A 24,838-nucleotide genomic window follows, 5' to 3' on the forward strand; every position below is an offset into this window, starting at 1 on the left:
TTTTTATGTCACATTTTGTTTCTGTTCGTTATTGTCCTAGGATATTGTAAGGTTTTGTTTTTTAACGTCATGTCTAAATAAATGTATGTAGTTGTCTCCTGCATCTAGATTTAGTTTGTGATGTTTCCTGTAAAAACGTGACAGGAACATTATTTTATTATTCTTATTATTAAACTTTGTATATTTTACACTGCATGTTCCTACTGTAGGTTCAACAAATTTGATGTCAGTTCTTCACATATTTTATATTGTTTCATTCAAATTTATTTGTATAGTGTTTTTTAAAATTGACTGTCTCAAAGCAGCTTTACAGAACAAACAAAAAAAGGTTATTAAAAAGAATAATATAAAGATTATATAATACAAAATTCAAGATTAATATTAGATATATTTAAATGTGTTTGTATTTATCCCCAATGAGCAAGTCTGAGGTGACTCAGGTGACTGTGGGGAGGAAAAACTCCCTTGAATAGAAGTAAGAAACCTTGAGAGGAACCAGAATCAAAGGGGAACCTCATCCTCATGTGGATGACACTGGAGAGTGTGATTATAAATATACAGTCTAACAAATGTTGTATTGATGCAAAAGAACACATGGAGTTAGAATCTCTGTGGCATCATATCATAAAAATAAATTACAGATAATTTCTTATATTGTAATGAGTAGTAATAATGTATCCACCACACCACAGTTTAGTAACAGGATCGGACACTTATAAAAATTGTAAAGTTATGCAGTAAACATAATGATGTATACCGCAGCAACATAACTAAACATAAAAGCCTAAAGAAGAAATCACTTTACAAATAAACACATCCATACAACAGCTGTATTAGTATTATAACCTTAAAACTAACACAGAAGGGGAAGGAAAATGATTAAAGTAAATGAAATTTGACTCAGAAGACTGAGATGTGGGGGGCACGGTGGCTTAGTGGTTAGCACGTTCGCCTCACACCTCCAGGGTCGGGGTTCGATTCCCGCCTCCGCCTTGGTGTTGTGGAGTTTGCATGTTCTCCCCGTGCCTCGGGGGTTTCCTCCGGGTACTCCAGTTTCCTCCCCCAGTCCAAAGACATGCATGGTAGGTTGATTGTCCGTAGTGTGTGATTGCGTGAGTGAATGAGAGTGTGTGTGTGCCCTGTGATGGGTTGGCACTCCATCCAGGGTGTATCCTGCCTTGATGCCCAATGACGCCTGAGATAGGCACAGGCTCCCCGTGACCCGAGGTAGTTCGGATAAGCGGTAGAAGATGAATGAATGAATGAAGACTGAGATGTGACTCTAGTGGTCAATCGTGACATTGCAGGTAGTAAAAGCACAGAATGTTGCAGAAATTCAAGCTCTGCCACTAGAACCATAATTGCATATTTTAGGCATAATAAAAATCCTTATTAGTGATTATCAAATTATTGAAAATAAAAGAAAATAGTAAAAGAAATAATGATGGAACATCACAACAAAGCAAAATAAATTTACAATTTTTAAGCAAAAGTCTCATTTTTTTACATTTTTTTTTAATACTCTCGTATTCAAGTAAATACCTCAGAATACTAACACTATAATTTATTGAGAAATAAAAAGGTTTTAAAAAAGTATATTAAATTTTAACAAATGACAGGGCAAATGATCAGTGGTGCTGAATCACTATCACCGGGGTTAAATATCGGATAAAGTTTCTCAGTGAAAGTCTGACCAGTGAAAGAGTAGATATGAGAATTTGTATCAACATCATAGAAGGAGATCAAACCCTCCTCATAATCCACAAACACCCCCACCTTCTGAGGAGCCTGTTTCGAAGAGAGTGAGACAGGAGGAGAGTCCTGAACCAAATATTCAGTCTTATTCATAAGAGACACACACCAATATCCATTCTCAGCCCTGACTGTAATCTTTCCTTTCCTGTTAATAGACTCTCTGACCACTCCTAAATACCACTCAGTCTTCCCTCTGACCTGCACCTCATAGTACAATCTCCCTGAGGTGAATCCTTCCTTTGCAAATACATTATAAAAACAATTAAACCTCTCTGGATTATCAGGGACTTTCTGTCTCTTGTCTCTAAATGTAACTTGTTTCCCATCATCAGACAGGATGAGATTAGGATGAGCTGTATCAGGATCCAGAGTCACATCCACTGAGAGAGAAAAACACAGCGTACATCAGTTTTATTACTGCACAGAGTGGAACAGTTAAGAAATCTAAATACATTTAGTCATGTGATCAATAAGAGCTCACAAACCTGTATATTGTTGAATTCTCTTCAGTTCTGTTGGGAAAATAAATAGTGAACATTAATAACAGTTAACATTTAATTTGCTTCATTGATGGTTAGATTGAAGATTTTTATAAATTACACAGAATGATGAAGCATAGATTATGAAACAAAAGTAATCTAAAAAATAAATCTCAAACAAAACCTTCCCTTACAAATCATTAAACACTTACTGATCTTGTGAAGCTTCTCCATTTCCTCTCTGAGAGTTTCCTGAAGCTGAGACAGAGCTCTCATCAGAGTCTCCACATTCAGATGAGTGTTAATTGTGAGGTCAGTCCAGTCCTGGGTGTGTGGAGGGCTGCACAGTGACGGGTAAATCTACAGTACAGCAGGAGAGAGGAGAAATCCCTCAGCATGGGGACTGCTGTCCTGTCATGTGCTGCATTGATATTGAGAAACAGAGGGACTCTGACCTGTAGGAGGTGGAGGTGATCCTCAGTGTGTGAGAGCTGCTCCAGCTCAGTGTTTCTCCCCTTTAGCTCAGTGATTTCCTGCTCCAGCTCTTTAATGAACTCTTCAGCCTGCCTCTCTGCTGCTTTCTGCTTCTCCTCCATCACCTTAAACAGCTCAGCCTGGCTTCTCTCAATGCAGCTCATCAGATTACTGAAGATCTCCACAAAGTCTGTTTTCTCCTTCTCTGTGGTTTTCTAACAGGAGATAAATCGAGCTAAATTAATTTATTCCATTTGATTATATCATGATTTTAATAGTGTTTTTATAAAGGCACTATGATGTAGGTTAGTTAAGAGACTCACTTCATTAAGTTTTACAGAGTGTTTGATTTCCTTAATCTTCTTCAATCGCTCCTGGATCATCTGCTGAACTTCTACTTGTGTTTTTCCCAACTGAATCTGATACAAATATTAAACATTGAATACAATTTCATTATATTACTCAATGAAATTAATTTGAAATCTTTGTTTTTATCTAGTATCCATTATTCATTTCCTGTCTCTCACCTTCTTCTCTCTGCTCTCCTCCTCTAGAGGAACAGTGTTGTGAGTTTTGTGCTCTGTCTCAGTACAGAACTGACACACACACGTCTGGTCGTCTCTACAGAACAGCTCCAGGGGTCTCTCATGTTTCTGACAGATGTAGTCCTCCAGGTTCTCCATAGGGTTGAACAGTTTGTGTTTCTTTAATGAAGAAACTCTTTCATGAGGTTCCAGGTGAGGCTTGCAGTAAGAGGCCATACAGATCAGGCAGGACTTCACAGCTGCACATTTTGTCTCACAGCAGACCTCACAGAGCACCTGAGATTGGGTGGGATTTTCTGTAGCAGTGCTGGATTTCACCTGAACTGACTTCTTAAATGGAGCAGCAAGTGCAGAGATGAACGTATTGACACGTAGTTCAGGACGTTTAGGGAATTCCTCCTTACACACTGGACACTGGCAGTGTGAACTGCTGTCCCAGAACTCTTTGAGACAGATCATACAGTAGTTGTGTCCACATGGAGTAGAGACTGGATCAGTGAACACATCCAGACAGATGGGACACTGGAGCTGATCTTCACACAGGACACTGTTGGAGGAAGCCATGACTGACACAGGAGATACAATGAGAGTGGATTTAGACTAGGGATGCACCGATACCACTTTTTCTCTTCTGATCCGATTCTGATACCAGCGTTTGCCAGTATCGGCCGATACCGATCCGATAGCTGTGTTCTTTTCTACCTTTAAAACTAAAGAATTTATACAACTCGTTTAGTTAATAAGATTTACTTGTTTCTGGCAAAGAAATACAAAAATTCCCTTTACTGGATGAAAAATTAAAACACAAGAAACCTTAAAAAAATATTAAATTATTAAACAGTACTTTCAACAGTTAGTGGTATAACAATCTAAACCTTACATACTGCAATTCATTCATCTTCTACCGCTTATCCGAACTACCTCGGGTCACGGGGAGCCTGTGCCTATCTCAGGCGTCATCGGGCATCAAGGCAGGATACACCCTGGAAGGAGTGCCAACCCATCGCAGGGCACACACACACACACACACTCTCATTCACTCATGCAATCACACACTACGGACAATTTTCCAGAGATGCCAACCAACCTACCATGCATGTCTTTGGACCGGGGGAGGAAACCGGAGTACCCGGAGGAAACCCCCGAGGCACGGGGAGAACATGCAAACTCCACACACACAAGGCGGAGGCGGGAATCGAACCCCCAACCCTGGAGGTGTGAGGCGAACGTGGTAACCACTAAGCCACCATGCCCCCCATATACTGCAATTATTAAATTAAATTATTTTCTGAAGAAAATGCAATATTTTAAAGTGAATCTTAAATTAGAATGGCCCCGGATAAGCGGTAGAAAATGGATGGATGGATGGATGGATGGAAACACAATGCAAAGTGCATTAAACAGTAAACCTTGCACCCAAATGAGCGACATGTTTAACACGCTGAGGTAAATAGAAAGGGTTCCTGCTAAACTTGCCTGTCTGTCGCAGGCGGTTGTGTAACATATTTCCCGTAAAATGTATTATATTTATTTTCATTAATGTAATTTACTATATAAGTGTATTTTTCTTATTTTAACTAATAGTCTATGATGTTTGCTGTTCATTAATCAACGGCATGGGTGTCGGAAGTAAAAAAAAAGTGGGTGTGTCCTGTCCCACACACATGTAATGGTTCCGACGCCCATGGATTTCAGGAAGCAGGAGCGTGGTCAATGCTGTAGGTAAAACACAGAATGGAGTTTAATTTATTAGGGCATTCCTCAAGCAGAATGGATTCGAGTGGCGACAGAAAAAAGACATATGCGCTGAATAGAGACGGTAAGAGTGGGTGGGTCCAATATTATTGGTCTTAAAAAGTGGGTGGGTCTTGTCCCACCCACATATAATGGTTCCAACGCCCATGACCACAAGTATCGGATTTGGATCAGTCACACACCACCGATACCCGATCCACTCAAAATGCTGTATCCCTAATTTAGACCACAGAAAACTTTAAACACTGCAGTATTTACACACTGTGTACATTTTAATTATCCAATCAAGGAAAATAAAAAGCAGAATTTTACACTGTTATCAGCCAAAAAGTGATTTTGTGACAGTCGTCAATGATTTGTGCTTTTCCTATTACGAATTGGGGGTGGCGCTGTTGAGTGAATATACGGGGAACCAGGTAGGAAGTTGTAGGCTTGTGAGTATTGCCTTTATAGCACACGTTGCATTAATGTTTTAATGCTACATTTAATGCTGTGGTCTTTTTCTGCTTTTAATGCATAAGATTCATATTTTGAGGAATATGTTTCCCTCACTGAATTTCGTAAAGTATTGGGAAGTTGTGTTGAGCGATTTGCCGTTTTGCGTGAAAATGGAGCGTTTGAGAGAAAGAGTTTTTTCCAATCTGGCTATGTTGTGGTTTAGACACTAATTCAGGGCATTATATGTAACGTTGGTATGTTTTGAGGAGGGTTTTCTGTGTAGGGAGGTTATTCTTTTGGGGTTTATTTTGGGGCTCAAGTTGCCAGATTATGTTGTAAAAACTGTGTTTGATGTTATAAATTATGTTTCAGACCCAGTAGTTTAATGAGTGACATGGTGAGCAAATTTGTTTTTCTTCTTTTTTTGAACTTTGGATCCAGATGATATTTTCTTCTTATGCCTGTTTTTCTCTTATGCGCGGCTGCCCTATTGCATTTTGATTCATTTTTGTTCCTGCATAAGATTTATTGTATTGCATTTAATTATCTGAATTATTTAATTATTTGTTGTCACTCAATTATTGTTGTGAGGTAAATAAAAGGTAAATGTTTCTGGGCTTGAAATTAATAGTTGTGATTTATTAATTTTTTTCGCTCTGTTTTTCTTTTCTTTCTTTTTTTCAGTTGAAGGTTATAATGGTGTAAAATTATAAACAGTTGTTACAGTAGCAAATATTCATAAATGATGTTTATATTGTTGTTTAGTTGTAATGATAAACATATGAACAAAAAACAGTGTAAATACACACACAAAAACACACACACCCCACACACAAACAAACACACGCACTTACACACCCCACAAACACACACACACGGGTAAATACTGTACATTCTGTGCATTTTTATCATCTGTTATAGTTACTCTGAAAGCTATTATAAAATATATATAAAAGCAATTTACTGTATTTTCCGCACTATAAAGCTCACCGAATTATAAGGCGCAGTCTCAATTATGGGGTCTATTTCTGTACTTAACCCATACATAAGGCGCATGCTAAAACATACGGTCTACAAAAAAGGTAACGGAAGCAAAACAGTGAGTTTAGTTGAACTTTATTCTACTATTTAACAATACACACACATTATTTTTTAATCAATCTTCTCCCACAAATCCATCAAAGTCTACTGTGTCTTCTTAACTTGGCGCAGTTCATTTTCTTGCTTCCTCCACTTCCGAACTATAGATTAATTGATGTTGAATTCTTTTGCAGCTGCTCTATTCCCATTTACAACCGCGTAACTGATAGCCTGTAGTTTGAATTGTGCCTCGTAAACATGTCTCTTCATTGGTGCCATTTTCAGGGGTCCTTAGACAAACAAATATTGTCTTCTTCTTCTTTTTTTTCTTCTGATTTTTATTGGTGGATGGCAAACCAACTTAAGGTGCATTTACCACCACCTGCTGGACTGGAGTGTGGCGCGCATAATGGTTAGGAAGAAACAAAAGTTGTTTTGCAACATACCGGTAGTATACCTACCGGAGGCGTGGCGGAGGTAAGCGTACATACTGTACGTATTACGTAATGTTCTCTGATTGGTTTATTGCTGCCAGCATACGTAGTGTATGTATTACGTCCCTGTGTCAGCAGGAAATGATCCGACAGTCAATCAAGCGGAGCGCTTACCAAAGTCACACAACAACATTTTTACAGATTTTTGGAACTCATTGCACACACAAGGCGCACCGGATTATTAGGCGCACGGCCGATTTTTGAGAAAATTTAAGGCTCTTAGGTGCGCCTTATAGTGCGGAAAATACGGTGAATGATATTGTACGGTGCACATTTTCATTTCTGGTATGTGAAACTTCTTACAGAAATAAAATACAGTTACTGTCTATTTAACATCATTTTGTTAGTCTTTCACTTTTCCTGCTCACTTACACTTTACCTGCTGTGGTTTTAGCTCCTTGAAGGAAAAAAAAATGAATTAAAATGAATTTTATAAATTAGGAAAGTATAAACTCATCAACAGTTCAATGTTCTTATATATTCTTAATGTAAGACTTGACTTGAGACACAATCTCAACAAAATAACTTATCTGGTTATTTGAACTCTCTGTCATTTTTTCTTACTTATGGCTTTCTCGAAGATGTGGAAAAGTAGGGAAGAGAGTGAAGATATAAAGAAAAAGTTTGAAAGTTGCAGAAAAAATGTGTGTTTTAATGTAATTATTTTGTATTTTATTTAAACACCAAGAAAATGTAAATGATTGTTTTTTTTTCTGTTGCTGTGCCAAAGGACAGAAGTAATTCCACAAACTTTTCTAAGAATGATTTAGATATTTTTATGAAATCTGACTTTATTACGATCCAGTAAAAGAGAAATACAGCAGTAAAGCAAAGAACGGCCCAAGAAACAGAATTATGTTTAATAAGGAAACAATATTTTTCAAAATTCTTCATTATTTAAACAAACAGTAGAATGTACAGAAAATGCTGTGACTGAAGAACATATGAAGAATTAATATTTAAAAAAGGATCATGTCATAAATTACATTACTCTCTCTCTCTCTCTCTCTCTCTCTCTCTCTCTCTCTCTCTCAATTACGTCATACACTCAGTATTGAGGGAACATGTGAAATGCGTTCTGGTCTCTTACCTGTTCTTTTTCTTCTTTTATCTTTAGTTAAAAGTGTGATTATAAAGTTATAATTTATATAACTGATACCAGTTAAGCGTGAGTGGGACGCCATGGCCCCTGAGGTCAGTGGACAGACGCTGTCTCTCTGACAAAGTATCAGGTTTGTTGTACCTGAAAGCGGAGCACAGGTGGAGGAGGTGCTGTTAGAGGTTTGAGAGCCAGTCGGCTGTGAGAACATCTACTCTGCCTCATGAATGAATGGAGAGATTGAGGTATTTCTGAAAATTAAACTCTAGTCATCAATCTGATTGAAAATCACCTGAGGCATGAGTCATAATCTCTAAACTGCCTCCATTCGTTTAACATGAAGTTATAATAAAAGCTCCATCAGAAGTAATTCACTCAGCTGTAAGAACACAGCAGTTAAACGTCTTTTCAGAAACAGGTTTTAAGTGAACTTTAAGTGTGAACATGGAGGCAGCAGTTACAGAGTATTCACCAGCGCTAGCAGTGAGGTGTGGTAATAGTGGTACAAGTGGAATAAGTGCTTATTTTATTTGTGCAATAATTCAATGTCCAGTCATCAGTTATTCCTCACACAAAGTAAAACTGTCTATAACTTCTACTTATTCACAAAAAGCTTTTATTATTACATTTGACCCATAGTGAAGAGTGAAAATATATACCGGTGATTATTTAAACTATTTAAATATACATGAACTTTTAGAACCGTATATTAGATTTGATTAACAGGACAGATGACCAATGGTGCTGAATTTTTACCTCCATCATTGAGACAGGGGCAGAAATATGGATAAAGTTTCTCAGTGAAAGTCTGACCAGTGAACGAGTAGATATGAGATTTTGCATCAACATCATAGAAGGAGATCAAACCCTCCTCATAATCCACAAACACCCCCACCTTCTGAGGAGCCTGTTTCAAGGAGAGGGAGACAGGAGGAGAGTCCCGAGCCTTATATTCAGTTTTATTCCTCAGCCACACACACCAATATCCATCCTCAGTGCTGAGTGTAATCTCCCCTTTCCTGTTAGCAGACTCTCTGACCACTCCTAAATCCCACTCAGTCTTCCCTCTGACCTGCACCACATAGTAAAATCTCTCTGAGGTAAATCCTTCATTTCCCAACACACAGACACAACAATCAAACCTCTCTGGATTATCAGGGAGTTTCTGTCGCTTGTCTCCATGGTTTACTTGTTTCCCATCATCAGACAGGATGAGTTTAGGATGAGCTGTATCAGGATCCAGAGTCACATCCACTGAGAGACAGAAACACAGAGTACATCAGTTTTATTACTGCTCAGTGTGGAACAGTGAAGAAATCTAAATACATTTAGTCATGTGTTCAATAAGAGCTCACAAACCTGCATATTGTTGTATTTTCTTCAGTTCTGTTAATAATATTGGAAAATATTATTAGCTTTTACAGTTTTATTTGGTGAGATTAAATGTTTATTATAAATCTAAACAAAATACAGCAACAATAAAAAATACAATGGAACGTGTTTCTTTTATAAAGAATGAGTTGTCTCAGATTTAAAAAAAACTCTTTTTTTTTTTTACAATTCAGTAAATACTGACCAGCTTGATCAAGCTTCTCCATTTCCTCTCTGAGAGTTTCCTGAAGCTGAGACAGAGCTCTCCTCAGAGTCTCCACATTCAGATGAGTGTTAATTGTGAGGTCAGTCCAGTCCTGGGTGTGTGGAGGGCTGCACAGTGTCGGGTAAATCTACAGTAGAGCAGGAGAGAGGAGAAATCCCTCAGCATGGGGACTGCTGTCCTGTCATGTGCTGCACTCATATTGAATAATAGAGGGACTCTGACCTGTAGGAGGTGGAGGTGATCCTCAGTGTGTGAGAGCTGCTCCAGCTCAGTGTTTCTCCTCTTTAGCTCAGTGATTTCCTGCTCCAGCTCTTTAATGAACTCTTCAGCCTGCCTGTCTGTTGCTTTCTGCTTCTCCTCCATCACCTTAAACAGCTCAGCCTTGCTTCTCTCAATGCAGCTCATCAGATTACTGAAGATCTCCACAAAGTCTGCTTTCTCCTTCTTTGTGGTTTTCTAACAGGATTAAATAAATTATTCTCTTCCATATGATTATATCATGACTCCAATAAAGTGTTTTTTTATAAAGGAACTATGGTGTATATTAGTTAAGAGACTCACTTCATTAAGTTTTACAGAGTGTTTGATTTCCTTAATCTTCTTCAGTCGCTCCTGGATCTTCTCCTGAATTTCTGCTTGTGTCTTTCCCAACTGGATCTAAGACAAATATTTTGCATTGAATAAACTTCCATTTTCTTTTTTCATTGTAATCCATTTGCAAACATTTTTTAATTATCTATTATTATTTTCAGTCTCTCACCTTCTTCTCTCTGCTCTCCTCCTCTAGAGGAACAGTGTTGTGAGTTTTGTGGTCTCCTTCAGTACAGAACTTACACACACACGTCTGGTCGTCTCTACAGAACAGCTCCAGGGGTCTCTCATGTTTCTGACAGATGTAGTCCTCCAGGTTCTCCACAGGGTCGATCAGTTTGTGTTTCTTTAATGAAGAAACTCTTTCATGAGGTTCCAGGTGAGTCTTGCAGTAAGAGGCCATACAGATCAGGCAGGACTTCACAGCTGCACATTTCTTTTCACAGCAGATGTCACAGAACACCTGAGATTGGGAGGGTTTTTCTGTAGCAGTGCTGGATTTCACCTGAACTGACTTCTTAAATGGAGCAGCAAGTGCAGAGATGAACGTATTGACACGTAGTTCAGGACGTTTAGGGAATTCCTCCTTACACACTGGACACTGGCAGTGTGAACTGCTGTCCCAGAACTCTTTGAGACAGATCATACAGTAGTTGTGTCCACATGAAGTAGAGACTGGATCAGTGAACACATCCAGACAGATGGGACACTGGAGCTGATCTTCACACAGGCTACTGCTGGAGGAAGCCATGACTGACACAGGCGACACAATGAGAGTGGATTTAGACCACAGAAAACTTTAAACACTGCAATATTTACACACTGTAAATTTTAATTATCCAATCAAGGAACAAAACACTCAGTGTTGTAATGTTACCAGAAAATTATAAAAAAAATAAATAAATAAAAAACAGTTTTACACTGTAATAGCAAAAAAGTGATTATTTTGTAATCATTATAATGGTGTGTAAAATTACGAACAGTTGTAATATTCATAAATAATATTTAGATTATTGTTTAGATTTAATAATGATAAATGTATTAACATAAAACAGTGTAAATACACACACACACACACACACACAAAACGACACAGACGCAAAAACACAAACACACACACACAAACACCCACACAAACACCTACACACACACACACACACACACACAGGTAAATACATTCTCTGTGTTTTTATCATCTGTTATAGTTACTCTGAAAGCTATTATATAAAATATATATGAAATGAATTTAAATTATATTTTACGTTGCACATTTTCATTTCCGGTATGTGAAACTTCTTACAGAAATAAAATACAGTTATTGTTTACTTTAACATCATTTTGTTAGTCTTTCGCTTTTCTTGCTCACTTACACTTTACCTGCTGTGGTTTTAGCTCCTTGAAGGAAAACTGCAAACGCTTCAAACTGGAGATTGTGTCCCGTGTTGAATCCTGATCAGGAAACTTACACACCTTACTTTCGTTTCTGTAAAGTGACGTAATAAGCTACGCCCCTAATTGAGGTGTACTTATTACAATTACACATTGTGGCCACTAGACTAGATATATTCACCTTAATTATTTTGTTTTAATGTAATTATTTTTGTAATGTAATGTAATTAGAACAGAGGTAATTCAACAAACTTTTCTAAGAAAAGTTACTTACTGATCCAGTAAAAGAGAAATAAAAAGCATAGAACGGCCCAAGAAACAGAATAATAAACAATATTTTTTAAAAATCTTCATTACTTAAACAAACAGTTGGATGTACAGAAAATGCTGTGACTGAAGAAGAACATATGAAGAATTAATATTTAAAAAAGGAACATGTCAAAAATTAGAAAATATCTGAGATATAAAAGGCAACAAATGGTGCAGTTACCTACGGTGGCCGGGAAGTGCAAAACAAATTAACAAATCCGAAAACTCATTAACAAATCCCAAAACAAATTAACAAATCTGAAAACACACTAACAAATCCGAAAACAAATTAACAAATCGAAAACACATTAACAAATCCCAAAACAAATTAACAAATCTGAAAACACATTAACAAATCCCAAAACAAATTAACAAATCTGAAAACACATTAACAAATCCCAAAACAAATAAATAATAACTGTCATTAAAGATATACAGGTGAATGAAAGGTGTCTCATCTGATGATGGTAAGTTTCCATTCACAAGCTATACCAACCGCTTCCGGGTTGTCTGAATCGGTGTCTTCCGGGTTGTCTGAATCGGATTTGTTAATGTGTTTTGGGATTTGTTAATTTGTTTTCGGATTTGTTAATGTGTTTTCGGATTTGTTAATGTATTTTGTTATTTGTTAATTTGTTTTGGGATTTGTTAATTTGTTTTGGGATTTGTTAATGTGTTTTCGGATTTGTTAATATGTTTTCGGATTTGTTAATTTGTTTTCGGATTTGTTAATGCATTTTCGGATTTGTTAATGTGTTTTCTAATGTGTTTTTGGATTTGTTAATTTGTTTTTGGATTTGTTAATGTGTTTTCGGATTTGTTAATTTGTTTTCAAATTTGTTAATGTGTTTTCGGATTAGTTAATTTGTTTTGGGATTTGTTAATTTGTTTTTGGATTTGTTAATTTGTTTTGGGATTTGTTAATGTGTTTTCAGATTTGTTAATATGTTTTCGGATTTGTTAATTTGTTTTTGGATATGTTAATGTGTTTTGGGGTTTGTTAATTTGTTTTCAGATTTGTTAATGTGTTTTGCACTTCTCGGCCACCGTAGTTACCTCCGTCTTAAGCCCCTGCATTAATCTGTGCCTTCTTTCTTTTTCTTTTTAATCTAGTCAGCCCCTGGCTTGAGGACAATGCTACCATGCTCCAGCCATGCCTGTCAACCTTATTTTTCCCCTGCGTACAGCCTTGTCTACACCAATCTCCTCCAGAAGACCATGCATGGCCAGCACCCATGGCATCACTCATAAAACTGTGCACAGCATCTGCTCCAGCACAAGAAGGCACCATATTTTCTCTTTAATATTTTAACATTTTTTCTCATGTTTTGGACACAAACTGTAAAGAAACTTTTCATTTTTTTCACTAATCCTGATTGTCTTGTGTGTTTCTGCTTACCTCTGCATTCTGAGTGCACTACATTGGTGGAGAATGTGGGCACAAGGACAGCTACAGCCAAAAGACCCGCAATAGTGCAGATGCTGTAACATTTAATGGAGACTAGTGTGCAGCAGCAAGCTGTGACTCAGCGGTTAGCACAAAGTCTCTAGCTTGCTAATAAGGATCTGGTGGCACTTAAACAGTGCTCTCTCTCTTGCTGTAGTAAGGGCAGAAGGACATCAAATGGCTGTGCTGCTGGGCATGAGGAGCATGGTCACTCTTGTCCTGGTGACTCATTCTAAGTGGTGATGCATCCTTGCTGAAAAGTTCCCACAGCACAGGCCCATATCCAAAAGCCAGGCTGGGAGGTGGCTGCTATTCTTGGAAGTGAATTTGGACTCTTGGGTCGTGACTGGCCAGAGTTTCCTACCACAACCACTGACTCCCCTGAGGCTCCCACTTGCCAAGTCAAGGAAGATCCAGCCAGCATCTATGGAGGTGGCATATTCATGGTAGAGTGCCAACTGGGCAACAGATCCAACAAAGAAGGTGAGGCAGACTCACACATTAACCCTGTATCTGTGCTGTGTCACCAGTTGCCACCCGAAAGGTCATTGTAGGGAGCAGAAGGTAAATGACAGGCTCAAGCACTGCTGGGTCCATGTGCCAGTCATAGACGGAGAAATCACCTCTGCTGTCCACATCATTTTTCCTAGTGAAATGGAGAGTGCAGCCCTGTGACCTCTTAGTCATGCCACATGCCCAAGCAAGTCTGTTGATTCACTTGACCCACTTGCACCCGATGGGGGGCCAACTAGGGGCCCAGAACACCATTGAAAAGATGGTGTGGACACGGAAATTCAGACCTTTTGTCAGCCGTTTCCTTTGTGATTGTGGATGATCTCACAAAACCAACACCAGAGCCCCTGATCCCGCTTCTGGTCATTGGCTTCCCATTTGAGTGTGTAGACATGAACCTTGTCAGGCCACTCCCAAAGACAGCCTCTGGACATGAGTACATCCTTGTGATAGTGCATTATGGCCACCAGCGACAACAAGGCCACCTCCCAAAACATTGGAAAAAAAAATTATGTTCCTCTTCAGTCATACCAGGATCCATACAAGGACATAATCACAGACCAAAGTACACCGTTTAAATGTTGTCTCATGGCCGATCTGTGTTGTATGTTGCAGACACTGAAGATGATGCTACTCCAGGTGATAGACAAGAAAGGGAAGAATTGGGATCTGCTCCTGCCCTATGTCATCTTCGCTGTCTGAGATGCTTAACAAGCATCCACTGGGTTTAGACCCTTTGAGCTACTTTTAGGTCAGTGACCCTTGAGCCTGCATGAAACACATAGACAAGGTTGCCTCAATCATCAGAGACACCTTGAAACAGCCCAGAGAATCCAACATCAAGTTTACAATCGGCCTGCTCAACTCAGAGTGTTTCAATCTGGCGGTCGTGTGTTCTTGCTCCTCCCCTATATGACAGGTACATTCCTGGCCCACTAGCAAGGCCCCAATTCAGTGACTGAACAAGTGGGGCCCAAAAACTATCGCCACAACAGACAGGTATGCAAGCAGACACCCAAATATATCAGATAAAGATAAAAAAAAAAAATGGGTACAAAAAGGGGCTGAACACACTCCATCTCAAAACAAACACCTGATGGAGCTGTTGTATCAATTTGAAGATTTTTTCTCCTTGATTCCAGGACTCACACCCTTGGCCCACCATGGAATCAAGACCCCTCCAGGAGTGGTGGTCAGGAAGCATCCCTATGGTCAAGTCAAGTAACTTTTGTTGTCATTTCAACCATATACAGTATAGCTCACACAGTACATCATAAAGTGAAACATTTCTCCAGGCCCATGGTGCTACATAAAACAACATAGATCTACATAAATACAACACTCAGCTAAGGACTAAAATAGGTTGTCCTAGGCAAATAAAGTGCAAGTGTGCAACCTAGTGCCAGCAAGTATGAGAAAAAAGACAATACAAAACACTAAAAGAGAAATACACAAAACTATCACAGGCCAATGTGCATTCTGTATATTATACAATACAATGTGCAAAAAAAGAGGATTCACCTGGACTCAGGTGACGCCGAGGACTGGAGGACTGGTCTCTGCAGCAAGCCAAAGTTGTGAAGCTTCTCCAGTGCATCATCATTCAGGTCAGTTGTTGCATGATTACTGTACTGTAACAATGTTTGGCAGTCATATACATGAACACTGCCATCTCTGGTGTCCATGTACTTTGAAAAGTTGAGCTAAACACATGAACAGCACCATTTTGGATCTGGAATGGCCACTGCATGCTACTGCCTTGCTTCCAGCTCGAATCAGGAAGCTGGTACCTGATCAGGTATCTGAAGCCAAAAAAAGGCTATTAAGGAGGAATTGAACAAAATGCTGCATGACAGAATGATCAAAGAATTCGCCAGCCCCAGGCACAGCCTCATAGTTGTGATCCCAATACCAGATGTCACACTTTGACTTTGCAACGACTTCAAGCACCCTAACCAGAGCTTGATAGAAAACCCCTCCCCTAAATCAATAATCTTGTGAAGAGGTTGAAGAGAACCCAGAGAACCTGTGATACCACATTGACAGGAAACTCCTCAAACCTCAGGAGAAGAAAATGGAGACCATGCATGAGTACTACAGTCCAACAACAACAAATAATGGTACATGCCTTTTTGGGGTTGGCCGGTTATTATAGGAGGTTTGTCCCTAACTTCACCTGCTTTACAAACATTTAAAAAAATGTAATTTTAAAGATGTTATTAACATGAATCATTGTGAATCATAAAAAATGGTAACACAACTCTAAATATCAATCAGTGAGTAATTGGTTTGATCATGACCTACAGTAGTATCTTTGCCTGATAAGGATATGAAATAATAAAGCTCAAGTCTGATCCAGGAAAGGCCACACCTCTTTAGCTCTTTGCCAAGTTCAGGTTGAGAAAATTACTGGTTCTGCTTAGCTCATATTAAAGGAATTTGTCACCAAACCAGTTAGCTTCACAGTTCAAGCTGCCTTATTAACCGATTTAGGTTCACAACTAACTTGAGTTCTGAAATAAAAAAACATTTCTCTGCTGATTAATTGTTAAGCCCACTTTATGAAATAGTCTCCATTAACAATAATACTTTCACACAAGCTAAAATCCTGTAAAGCTAAAATATTAAATTGGCATCAGATTAAAAGAAAATAATTAATTAATGTCTGACCTACAGCACACCTCACCACTGTCCTGCTCCTCTCATACATGTCCTGCACCACTCTGACATACTTCTCTGCTACTCCTGACTTCCTCATACAGTACCACAGCTCTTCTCTTGGCACCCTGTCATACGCTTTCTCTAAGTCTACAAACACACAGTGCAACTCCCTCTGACCATCCCTATACTTCTCCAACAACATTCTCAGAGCAAAAATTGCATCTGTTGTGCTCTTTCTGGGCATGAAGCCATACTGCTGCTCACAAATTTCCACCACCTTCCTTAACCTAGCTTCCACTACTCTTTCCCACAACTTCATTGTATGGCTCATCAACTTTATCCCCCTATAGTTGCTGCAACTCTGCACGTCACCCTTATTCTTATTTCCACTTTTCATCCTCTTCAAAGCCTTCCTGACTTCATCCTTTCTAATCTTATCTACTTCCTGTTCCACAGAGTTCACCCATTCTACTCTTTTTTCCCTCTGATTTTCCTCATTCATCAGCTCCTCAAAGTATTCCTTCCATCTCCTCTGTACACTCTCCTCACTTGTGAGCACCCTTCCATCTCTATCCTTAATAATTCTAACTTGCTGCACATCCTTCCCATCTCGATCCCTCTGTCTAGCTAACCTGTCCTTCTCTCCTTCTCTAGTGTCTAACCTAGTGTACAACTCGTCATATGCCTTCTGCTTGGCCTTAGACACCTCCCTCTTCACTCTGCGCTGTAACTCCTTGTATTCCTGCCTATTCTCTTCAGTCCTGTCCATATCCCACTTCTTCTTGGCTAATCTCTTCCTCTGGATACTATCCTGAACTTCCTCATTCCACCACCAAGTCTCCTTATCTTCTTTCCTCCTTCCAGATGACACACCCAGCACCTTTCTCCCTGTCTCCCTGATCACTTCTGCTGTAGTTTCCCAGTCATCCGGCAGCACTACCTGACCACCCAGAGCCTGCCTCAACTTCTGTCTAAATTCCTCACAACATTCCTCCTTTTTCAGCTTCCACCACTTAGTTTTCTTCTCTATCTTTGACCTCTTCCTCTTACAGACCATCAGAGTCATCCTACACACCACCATCCTATGCTGTCTGGCTACACTCTCTCCCACTACCACTTTACAGTCACTAATCTCTTTCAGATTGCCTCTTCGACAAAGGATGTAGTCTACCTGTGTTCTCCTACCTCCACTCTTGTAAGTCACTCTATGTTCCTCCCTCTTCTGAAAATAAGTGTTAACCACAGCCATGTCCATCCTCTTAGCAAAGTCTACTACCATCTGTCCTTCAAGGTTCCTTTCCTTAACTCCAAACTTGCCCATCACCTCCTCATCACCTGTGTTCCCCTCACCAACATGTCCATTAAAATCCGCTCCTATCACCACTCTCTCACCCTTGGGAATACTCTCAATCACCTCATCGAATTCACACCAGAATCTCTCTTTCTCCTCAAACTCACAACCTACCTGCGGGGCATAACCACTAACAACATTCAACATCACCCCTTCAATCTCTAACTTCAGACTCATCACCCTATCTGACACTCTATTCTTACTATCCACACCATAATAAAACAGCTTGAATCCTGCTCCTATACTACGAGCCTTGCTACCCTTCCACTTGGTCTCCTGCACACACAGTATATCCACCTTCCTTCTCTCCATCATATCAGCCAGCTCTCTACCTTTCCCTGTCATAGTACCAACATTCAGAGTTCCTATTCTCAGTCCTACACTCTTACCTTTCCTCTTCTCTCTCTGTTTGTGCACTCTCCTCCCACCGCTACTTCTTCGACCAACAGTAGCCCAATTTCCACTGGCGCCCTGTAGGTCAACGGCGCCGATGGCGGTCGTTGTTAACCCGGGCCTCGACCGATCCGGTATGAAATTCGTACTGACAATTCGCATGGTTAGATTTGGCAATGTTTTATGCCGGATGCCCTTCCTGACGCAACCCTCTCTATTTATCCGGGCTTGGGACCGGCACAGAAGTCACTGGACTGTGACCCCATGGCTAGATTATAGAGATTTTATACAGTATGCTTTGTAAAATGGTAAAAATGTGTTTACTATGCACTATGAATCTGCATGTATAGAGTGACTGATTAAAGTGATGTTTGATCTCTCAAGGTAATGGATCTCTCACTGTATTTCACAATTAGCAGCAGATATTAATTCTTTGTGTTCAAATATAAATCTGTCCAGATGCAATAATAAATAGATTAAAGGTTGCCTCATCAGACCAGATTTTTTTTCCTGCTCACAGGTCCAGTTTGTGTTAACAAAATATGTTCAAATAGTAATTTTTGCAGCTCAGCACTGGGAAAATGAGCACCATTATTATTCACGTTTATTATTGCCATTACTATCATTCAGTTTTACATATTTTTTTTGTCACTGATGCTCCTTCATGTTCCCATTCTCCCTGTTTATTGCTGGTTGGTACTCTATAATCTCACATATCAATGTATTAGATTTTAAACTACTTAATTCTGATGGTCCTTCTGCCTCAGCTACATCGCTCCAGTTCATAACTGGTCCCAAGTAAAGATGTTTTTCATCACAGCATGCTTAGATTTTGCTTGTGAAAATAAATTTCTTGTGTAAACAAATCCAATTCAGGTAATTACTCACCTTCATATTAATTGTTTGTAAGAAATCTGAAAGACTTAAGTAATTAGATTAAGTAATTATGAAGAAAATTCATAAACAAATGGCCTGACAGGTACAGAAAAGAAATGAAGAATGAGCCAGAGAGGCAGAAACCAGGACAGACACAAGCTCCACCCACTATAGCCTTATTTACATGTTATAGGGCTCTCTGATTTGAATCAATTTACTTTAAGTAAAACATGCAACTTAAGCATGTGTTGTGACTATGTCTTGTTGAGTTGTCTTCTCTAGTGTGAACAGAGACAGTTCATTGGAAAGCACAAATGTTAACACAGAGAAGGATGAATAAAAAAAGACAACTCTGCAATTCAATTCCTCTAAATGAAGTTTATCTCTCAATGTGAAATTGAAGTTAAATTGAAATCACCTATAACATGACATAATAACAGCAGGGTTTTAATCTTTAACAAGACGGAAAAAGATTACTTATTAAGACTGGAAAATTGGTATTAGGTTTTATTTTACAGGACAGATGATCAGTTGTGCTAAATTTTTACCTCCATCATTGACCAGCAAAAGAGTAGAAATGAGATTTTGCATCAGCATCATAAAAGGAGATCAGGAGAGAGAGTCAGGAGGAGAGTCCTGAGACTTATATTCAGTTTTATTCCTCAGCTACAGAGACCACTTTCCTTCAGGGATGGCAAAATGTGACCCTTTCATTTTAACAGACACTCTGGCCACTCCTAAATCCCACTCACTCTTCCCTGTGACCTGCACCTCATAGTAAAAACTCCCTTTCTTTGATACCTGGTTCCCTTAGAAAGGAATGAGAAGTTGTGTCATGGTTTGATGTTATGGGAACAGTCTTTGTGGGGCTGGTGTTTGAAGCATGTGAGAACACACACCAACCTTTTTATTGGCTGAGGGGATCAGGTGATATAGCTGTGTGAAATAGCAAGACAATAAAAGGGCATCTACTTCACTAATCCAAAGATTCTGATTATCTGAAGAAAGATTTCAGACATCCAAGTCCTGGAAGAAGATTTATTAAACAAAAACACAAAGTAATCCAGGGAAGGGCAATAACAAACACGAGGAGAACCATGAAAACACATAACAACCCACCAAAAACATGGGAACCACTTAGTGTAAAATACATACAGGGAACCAATGACAAATGAGAACAGGAACACATGACTAACAACAACCAATCAGAACATGCCACATACACTAGGCCAGAGAACATGAGGGCAAAGTAAGCAAGATACACAAAATAAAAAGCAGGTTGCACAATTAAAGACATGAAAACCAGAACATGTAACGAAATCTAAAACCAACATGGCAGAGAAACATTAATTCCAGTGAAGATATTTTATATTAATAAAATAACGTTAACTGTACATTATAGGACATACAGTATGTCTATAGTTTTATTTATTTATTTATTTATTTGTTTACTTATTGGGGGGCATGGTGGCTTAGTGGTTAGCACGTTCGCCTCACACCTCCAGGGTTGGGGGTTCGATTCCCACCTCCGCCTTGTGTGTGTGGAGTTTGCATGTTCTCCCCGTGCCTCGGGGGTTTCCTCCGGGTACTCCGGTTTCCTCCCCCGGTCCAAAGACATGCATGGTAGGTTGATTGGCATCTCTGGAAAATTGTTCGTAGTGTGTGATTGCGTGAGTGAATGAGAGTGTGTGTGTGTGCCCTGTGATGGGTTGGCACTCCGTCCAGGGTGTATCCTGCCTTGATGCCCGATGACGCCTGAGATAGGCACAGGCTCCCCGTGATCCGAGGTAGTTCGGATAAGCGGTAGAAAATGAGTGAGTGAGTGAGTGAGTATTTACTTAGATTCATGTTGTGTGTAGGGTTGATGTAGCTAATTGCAAAGGCTAAAAATAAATAAATTAAATAATAAATAAGCAGTATTTATTTATTTAGTCCTAATACTCATTTTATATATAAACAACATTTAGAACATTGAACATTACAAAAAAGTACAGTGATCCAAGAACCCAGTTAGGACTGATGAATCCACTGTTCAGTCAGTGAGGATATTATTTGGGGGCCAAAAGTTTAATAAGATTTAAAATATAGATTAAAAATATATTCTGGTGAATATAATTTAAAGGTCAGTTATAGGGCTGGGGATTATATCACGTTAACATGAAAAATAAGCTTAATGAGACCAACATTAAAACAGATTTATTTATAATTGATTAAAGTTCTTATTAATCTCAGTCAAAAAAAGAAATCAAGATAATACTAACAGTGTTCTAATTTTTTATTAAAAATAAAGTACAATTTGCAAATGTATATTACATTTTTTTAACAGGACAGATGATCAGTGGTGCTGAATTTTTACCTCCGTCATTGCAACAGGGGCTGAATAATGGATAAAGTTTCTCAGTGAAAGTCTGACCAGTGAAAGAGTAGATATGAGATTTTGCATCAACATCATAGAAGGAGATCAAACCCTCCTCATAATCCACAAACACCCCCACCTTCTGAGGAGCCTGTTTCAAGGAGAGGGAGACAGGAGGAGAGTCCAGAGCCTTATATACGGTCTTATTCCTCAGCAACACACACCAATATCCATCCTCAGTGCTAAATGTAATATCCCCTTTCCTGTTAGCAGACTCTATGACCACTCCTAAATCCCAATCAGTCCCTCTGACCTGCACCTCATAGTAAAATCTCCCTGAGGTGAATCCCTCATTTCCCAACACATAGAGAAAATCATCAAACCTCTCTGGATTATCAGGGAGATTCTGTTCTGTGTCTCCACATGTAACTTGTTTCCCATCATAAGACAGGATGAGATTAGGATGAACTGTATCAGGATCCAGAGTCACATCCACTGAGAGACAGAAACACAGCGTACATCAGTTTTATTACTGCACAGTGTAGAACAGTGAAGAAATCTAAATACATTTAGTCATGTGATCAATAAGAGCTCACAAACCTGCATATTGTTGAATTCTCTTCAGTTCTGTTTGGAAAATAATATCGAAAACAATTAATTGTTAACATTGTATTTTGTTTCATTGATGGTTAGATTGTGGGTTTTTTTGTTAAAAAACAACAACAAAAGTATTCATTATGAAATAATAGTAATTTAGTATAAATAGTAAAATTACTCTTTTCCACAAAAACCTTCCCTTACAAATCATTAAACACTTACTGATCTCTGGAATCTCCTCCATTTCCTCTCTGAGAGTTTCCTGAAGCTGAGACAGAGCTCTCCTCAGAGTCTCCACATTCAGATGAGTGTTAATTGTGAGGTCAGTCCAGTCCTGGGTGTGTGGAGGGCTGCACAGTGATGGGTAAATCTACAGTACAGCAGGAGAGAGGAGAAATCCCTCAGCATGGGGACTTCTGTCCTGTCATGTGCTGCATTGATATTGAGAAACAGAGGGACTCTGACCTGTAGGAGGTGGAGGTGATCCTCAGTGTGTGAGAGCTGCTCCAGCTCAGTGTTTCTCCTCTTTAGCTCAGTGATTTCCTGCTCCAGCTCTTTAATGAACTCTTCAGCCTGCCTGTCTGCTGCTTTCTGCTTCTCCTCCATCACCTCAAACAGCTCAGTCTGGCTTCTCTCAATGCAGCTCATCAGATTACTGAAGATCTCCACAAAGTCTGCTTTCTCCTTCTCTGTGGTTTTCTAACAGAAGATAAATCGAGCTAAATTGTTTTATTTCATATGATTATATCATGTCTTTAATAGTGTTTTTATGAAGGCACAATGATGTATATTAGTTAAGAGACTCACTTCATTGAGTTTTAAAGAGTGTTTGATTTCCTTAATCTTCTTCAGTCGCTCTTGGATCATCTGCTGAACTTCTACTTGTGTTTTTCACAACTGAATCTGATACAAACATTTAGCATTGAATACAATTTCATTATATTACTCAATGAAATTAATTTGAAATCTTTGTTTATATCATTATTCATTTCCTGTCTCTCACCTTCTTCTCGCTGCTCTCCTCCTCTAGAGGAACAGTGTTGTGAGTTTTGTGCTCTCCCTCAGTACAGAATTTACACAAACACGTCTGGTCGTCTCTACAGAACAGCTCCAGGGGTCTCTCATGTTTCTGACAGATGTAGTCCTCCAGGTTCTCCACAGGGTCGATCAGTTTGTGTTTCTTTAATGAAGAAACTCTTTCATGAGGTTCCAGGTGAGTCTTGCAGTAAGAGGCCATACAGATCAGGCAGGACTTCACAGCTGCACATTTCTTTTCACAGCAGATGTCACAGAACACCTGAGATTGGGTGGGTTTTTCTGTAGCAGTGCTGGATTTCACCTGAACTGACTTCTTAAATGGAGCAGCAAGTGCAGAGATGAACGTATTCACACATAATTCAGGTCTCTTTGGGAAACTGGTTTTACACACTGGACACTGGCAGTGTGAACTGCTGTCCCAGAACTCTTTGAGACAGATCATACAGTAGTTGTGTCCACACGGAGTAGAGACTGGATCAGTGAACACATCCAGACAGATGGGACACTGGAGCTGATCTTCACACAGAACACTGCTGGAGGAAGCCATGACTGACACAGGAGACACAATGAGAGTGGATTTAGACCACAGAAAACTTTAAACACTACAATATTTACACACTGTGTACATTTTAATTATCCGAACAAAATACTCAGTGGGGAGCACGGTGGCTTAGTGGTTAGCATGTTCGCCTCACACCTCCAGGGTCGGGGTTCGATTCCCGCATCCACCTTGTGTGTGTGGAGTTTGCATGTTCTCCCCGTGCCTCGGGGGTTTCCTCCGGGTACTCTGGTTTCCTCCCCCGGTCCAAAGACATGCATGGTAGGTTGATTGGCATCTCTGGAAAATTGTCCCTAGTGTGTGATTGCGTGAGTGAATGAGAGTGTGTGTGTGCCCTGCGATGGGTTGGCACTCCGTCCAGGGTGTATCCTGCCTTGATGCCCAATGATGCCTGAGATAGGCACAGGCTCCCCGTGACCTGAGGTAGTTCGGATAAGCGGTAGAAGATGAATGAATGAATGAAATACTCAGTGTTGTAATGTTAAAAAAATGAAAAAAAAAAAAAACACTTTACACTGTAATCAGCCAAAAAGTGATAATTTTGTAATCGTTATAATGTTGTAAATTATAAACAGTTGTTACAGTAGGAACTAATATTCATAAATAATATTTATATTGTTTAGATTTAATAATGATAAATGTATTAACAAAAACAGTGTAAATACACACACACACACACACACACACACACACACACACACACAAAGAAACACACACACACACACACACACACACGGGTAAATACATTCTCTGCATTTTTATCATCTGTTATAGTTACTCTGAAAGCTATTATATAAAATATATATAAAATAAATTTAAATATTTTACGTTGCACATTTTCATTTCCGGTGTGTAAAAATTCTTACAGAAATAAAATACAGTTATTGTCTATTTAACATCATTTTGTTAGTCTTTCACTTTTCCTGCTCACTTACACTTTACCTGCTGTGGTTTTAGCTCCTTGAAGGAAAACTGCAAACGCTTCAAACTGTAGATTGTGTCCCGTGTTGAATCCTGATCAGGAAACTTACACACCTTACTT

General features: G+C 39.2%; 2 protein-coding genes and 1 pseudogene across 3 annotated transcripts; all 3 read right to left on the minus strand.

Moving 5' to 3' along the window:
* Positions 1 to 1,533: 1,533 nt before the first annotated feature.
* On the minus strand, positions 1,534 to 11,785 carry LOC132849114 (zinc finger protein RFP-like). 2 transcript variants are annotated; one of them, XM_060875311.1, is made up of 7 exons: positions 11,685 to 11,785; positions 3,236 to 3,819; positions 3,032 to 3,127; positions 2,690 to 2,923; positions 2,447 to 2,594; positions 2,241 to 2,267; positions 1,534 to 2,135 (listed from the first exon to the last, which is right to left on the minus strand). In XM_060875311.1, exons 2-7 carry the CDS (start codon positions 3,815 to 3,817, stop codon positions 1,606 to 1,608), a joined length of 1,617 nt encoding a protein of 538 aa, XP_060731294.1. In that variant the 5' UTR covers positions 3,818 to 3,819; positions 11,685 to 11,785; the 3' UTR covers positions 1,534 to 1,605. The 2 variants fall into 2 exon arrangements, with proteins under 2 accessions (XP_060731294.1, XP_060731296.1); XM_060875313.1 differs by lacking the exon at positions 11,685 to 11,785 and adding an exon at positions 7,400 to 7,423.
* Positions 8,829 to 11,793, minus strand: LOC132849122 (zinc finger protein RFP-like). The gene is made up of 7 exons (XM_060875326.1): positions 11,685 to 11,793; positions 10,477 to 11,060; positions 10,278 to 10,373; positions 9,939 to 10,172; positions 9,696 to 9,843; positions 9,479 to 9,505; positions 8,829 to 9,373 (listed from the first exon to the last, which is right to left on the minus strand). The coding sequence occupies exons 2-7, from the start codon at positions 11,056 to 11,058 to the stop codon at positions 8,829 to 8,831; spliced, it is 1,632 nt and encodes a 543-aa protein (XP_060731309.1). The 5' UTR covers positions 11,059 to 11,060; positions 11,685 to 11,793.
* A 9,356-nt stretch (positions 11,794 to 21,149) lies between these two features.
* LOC132849120 (E3 ubiquitin-protein ligase TRIM21-like) lies at positions 21,150 to 23,820 on the minus strand (annotated as a pseudogene).
* Positions 23,821 to 24,838: the final 1,018 nt, after the last annotated feature.

This window comes from Tachysurus vachellii, chromosome 7 (genome assembly GCF_030014155.1).
Source record: "Tachysurus vachellii isolate PV-2020 chromosome 7, HZAU_Pvac_v1, whole genome shotgun sequence".
Taxonomy (NCBI): Eukaryota; Metazoa; Chordata; class Actinopteri; order Siluriformes; family Bagridae; genus Tachysurus; species Tachysurus vachellii.

Coding starts and splice junctions, on each gene's coding strand:
- LOC132849114 (XM_060875311.1), bottom strand. CDS start 3,817: ATGGCTTCCTCCAACAGTGTCCTGTGTGAAGATCAGCTCCAGTGTCCC. Junction 2,924..3,031: donor ACTCTGTAAAACTTAATGAA/GTGAGTCTCTTA, acceptor ATCTCCTGTTAG/AAAACCACAGAGAAGGAGAA. Junction 2,136..2,240: donor GAGAATTCAACAATATACAG/GTTTGTGAGCTC, acceptor TTTCTCTCTCAG/TGGATGTGACTCTGGATCCT.
- LOC132849122 (XM_060875326.1), bottom strand. CDS start 11,058: ATGGCTTCCTCCAGCAGTAGCCTGTGTGAAGATCAGCTCCAGTGTCCC. Junction 10,374..10,476: donor AGGAGAGCAGAGAGAAGAAG/GTGAGAGACTGA, acceptor TATTTGTCTTAG/ATCCAGTTGGGAAAGACACA. Junction 9,374..9,478: donor GAAAATACAACAATATGCAG/GTTTGTGAGCTC, acceptor TCTGTCTCTCAG/TGGATGTGACTCTGGATCCT.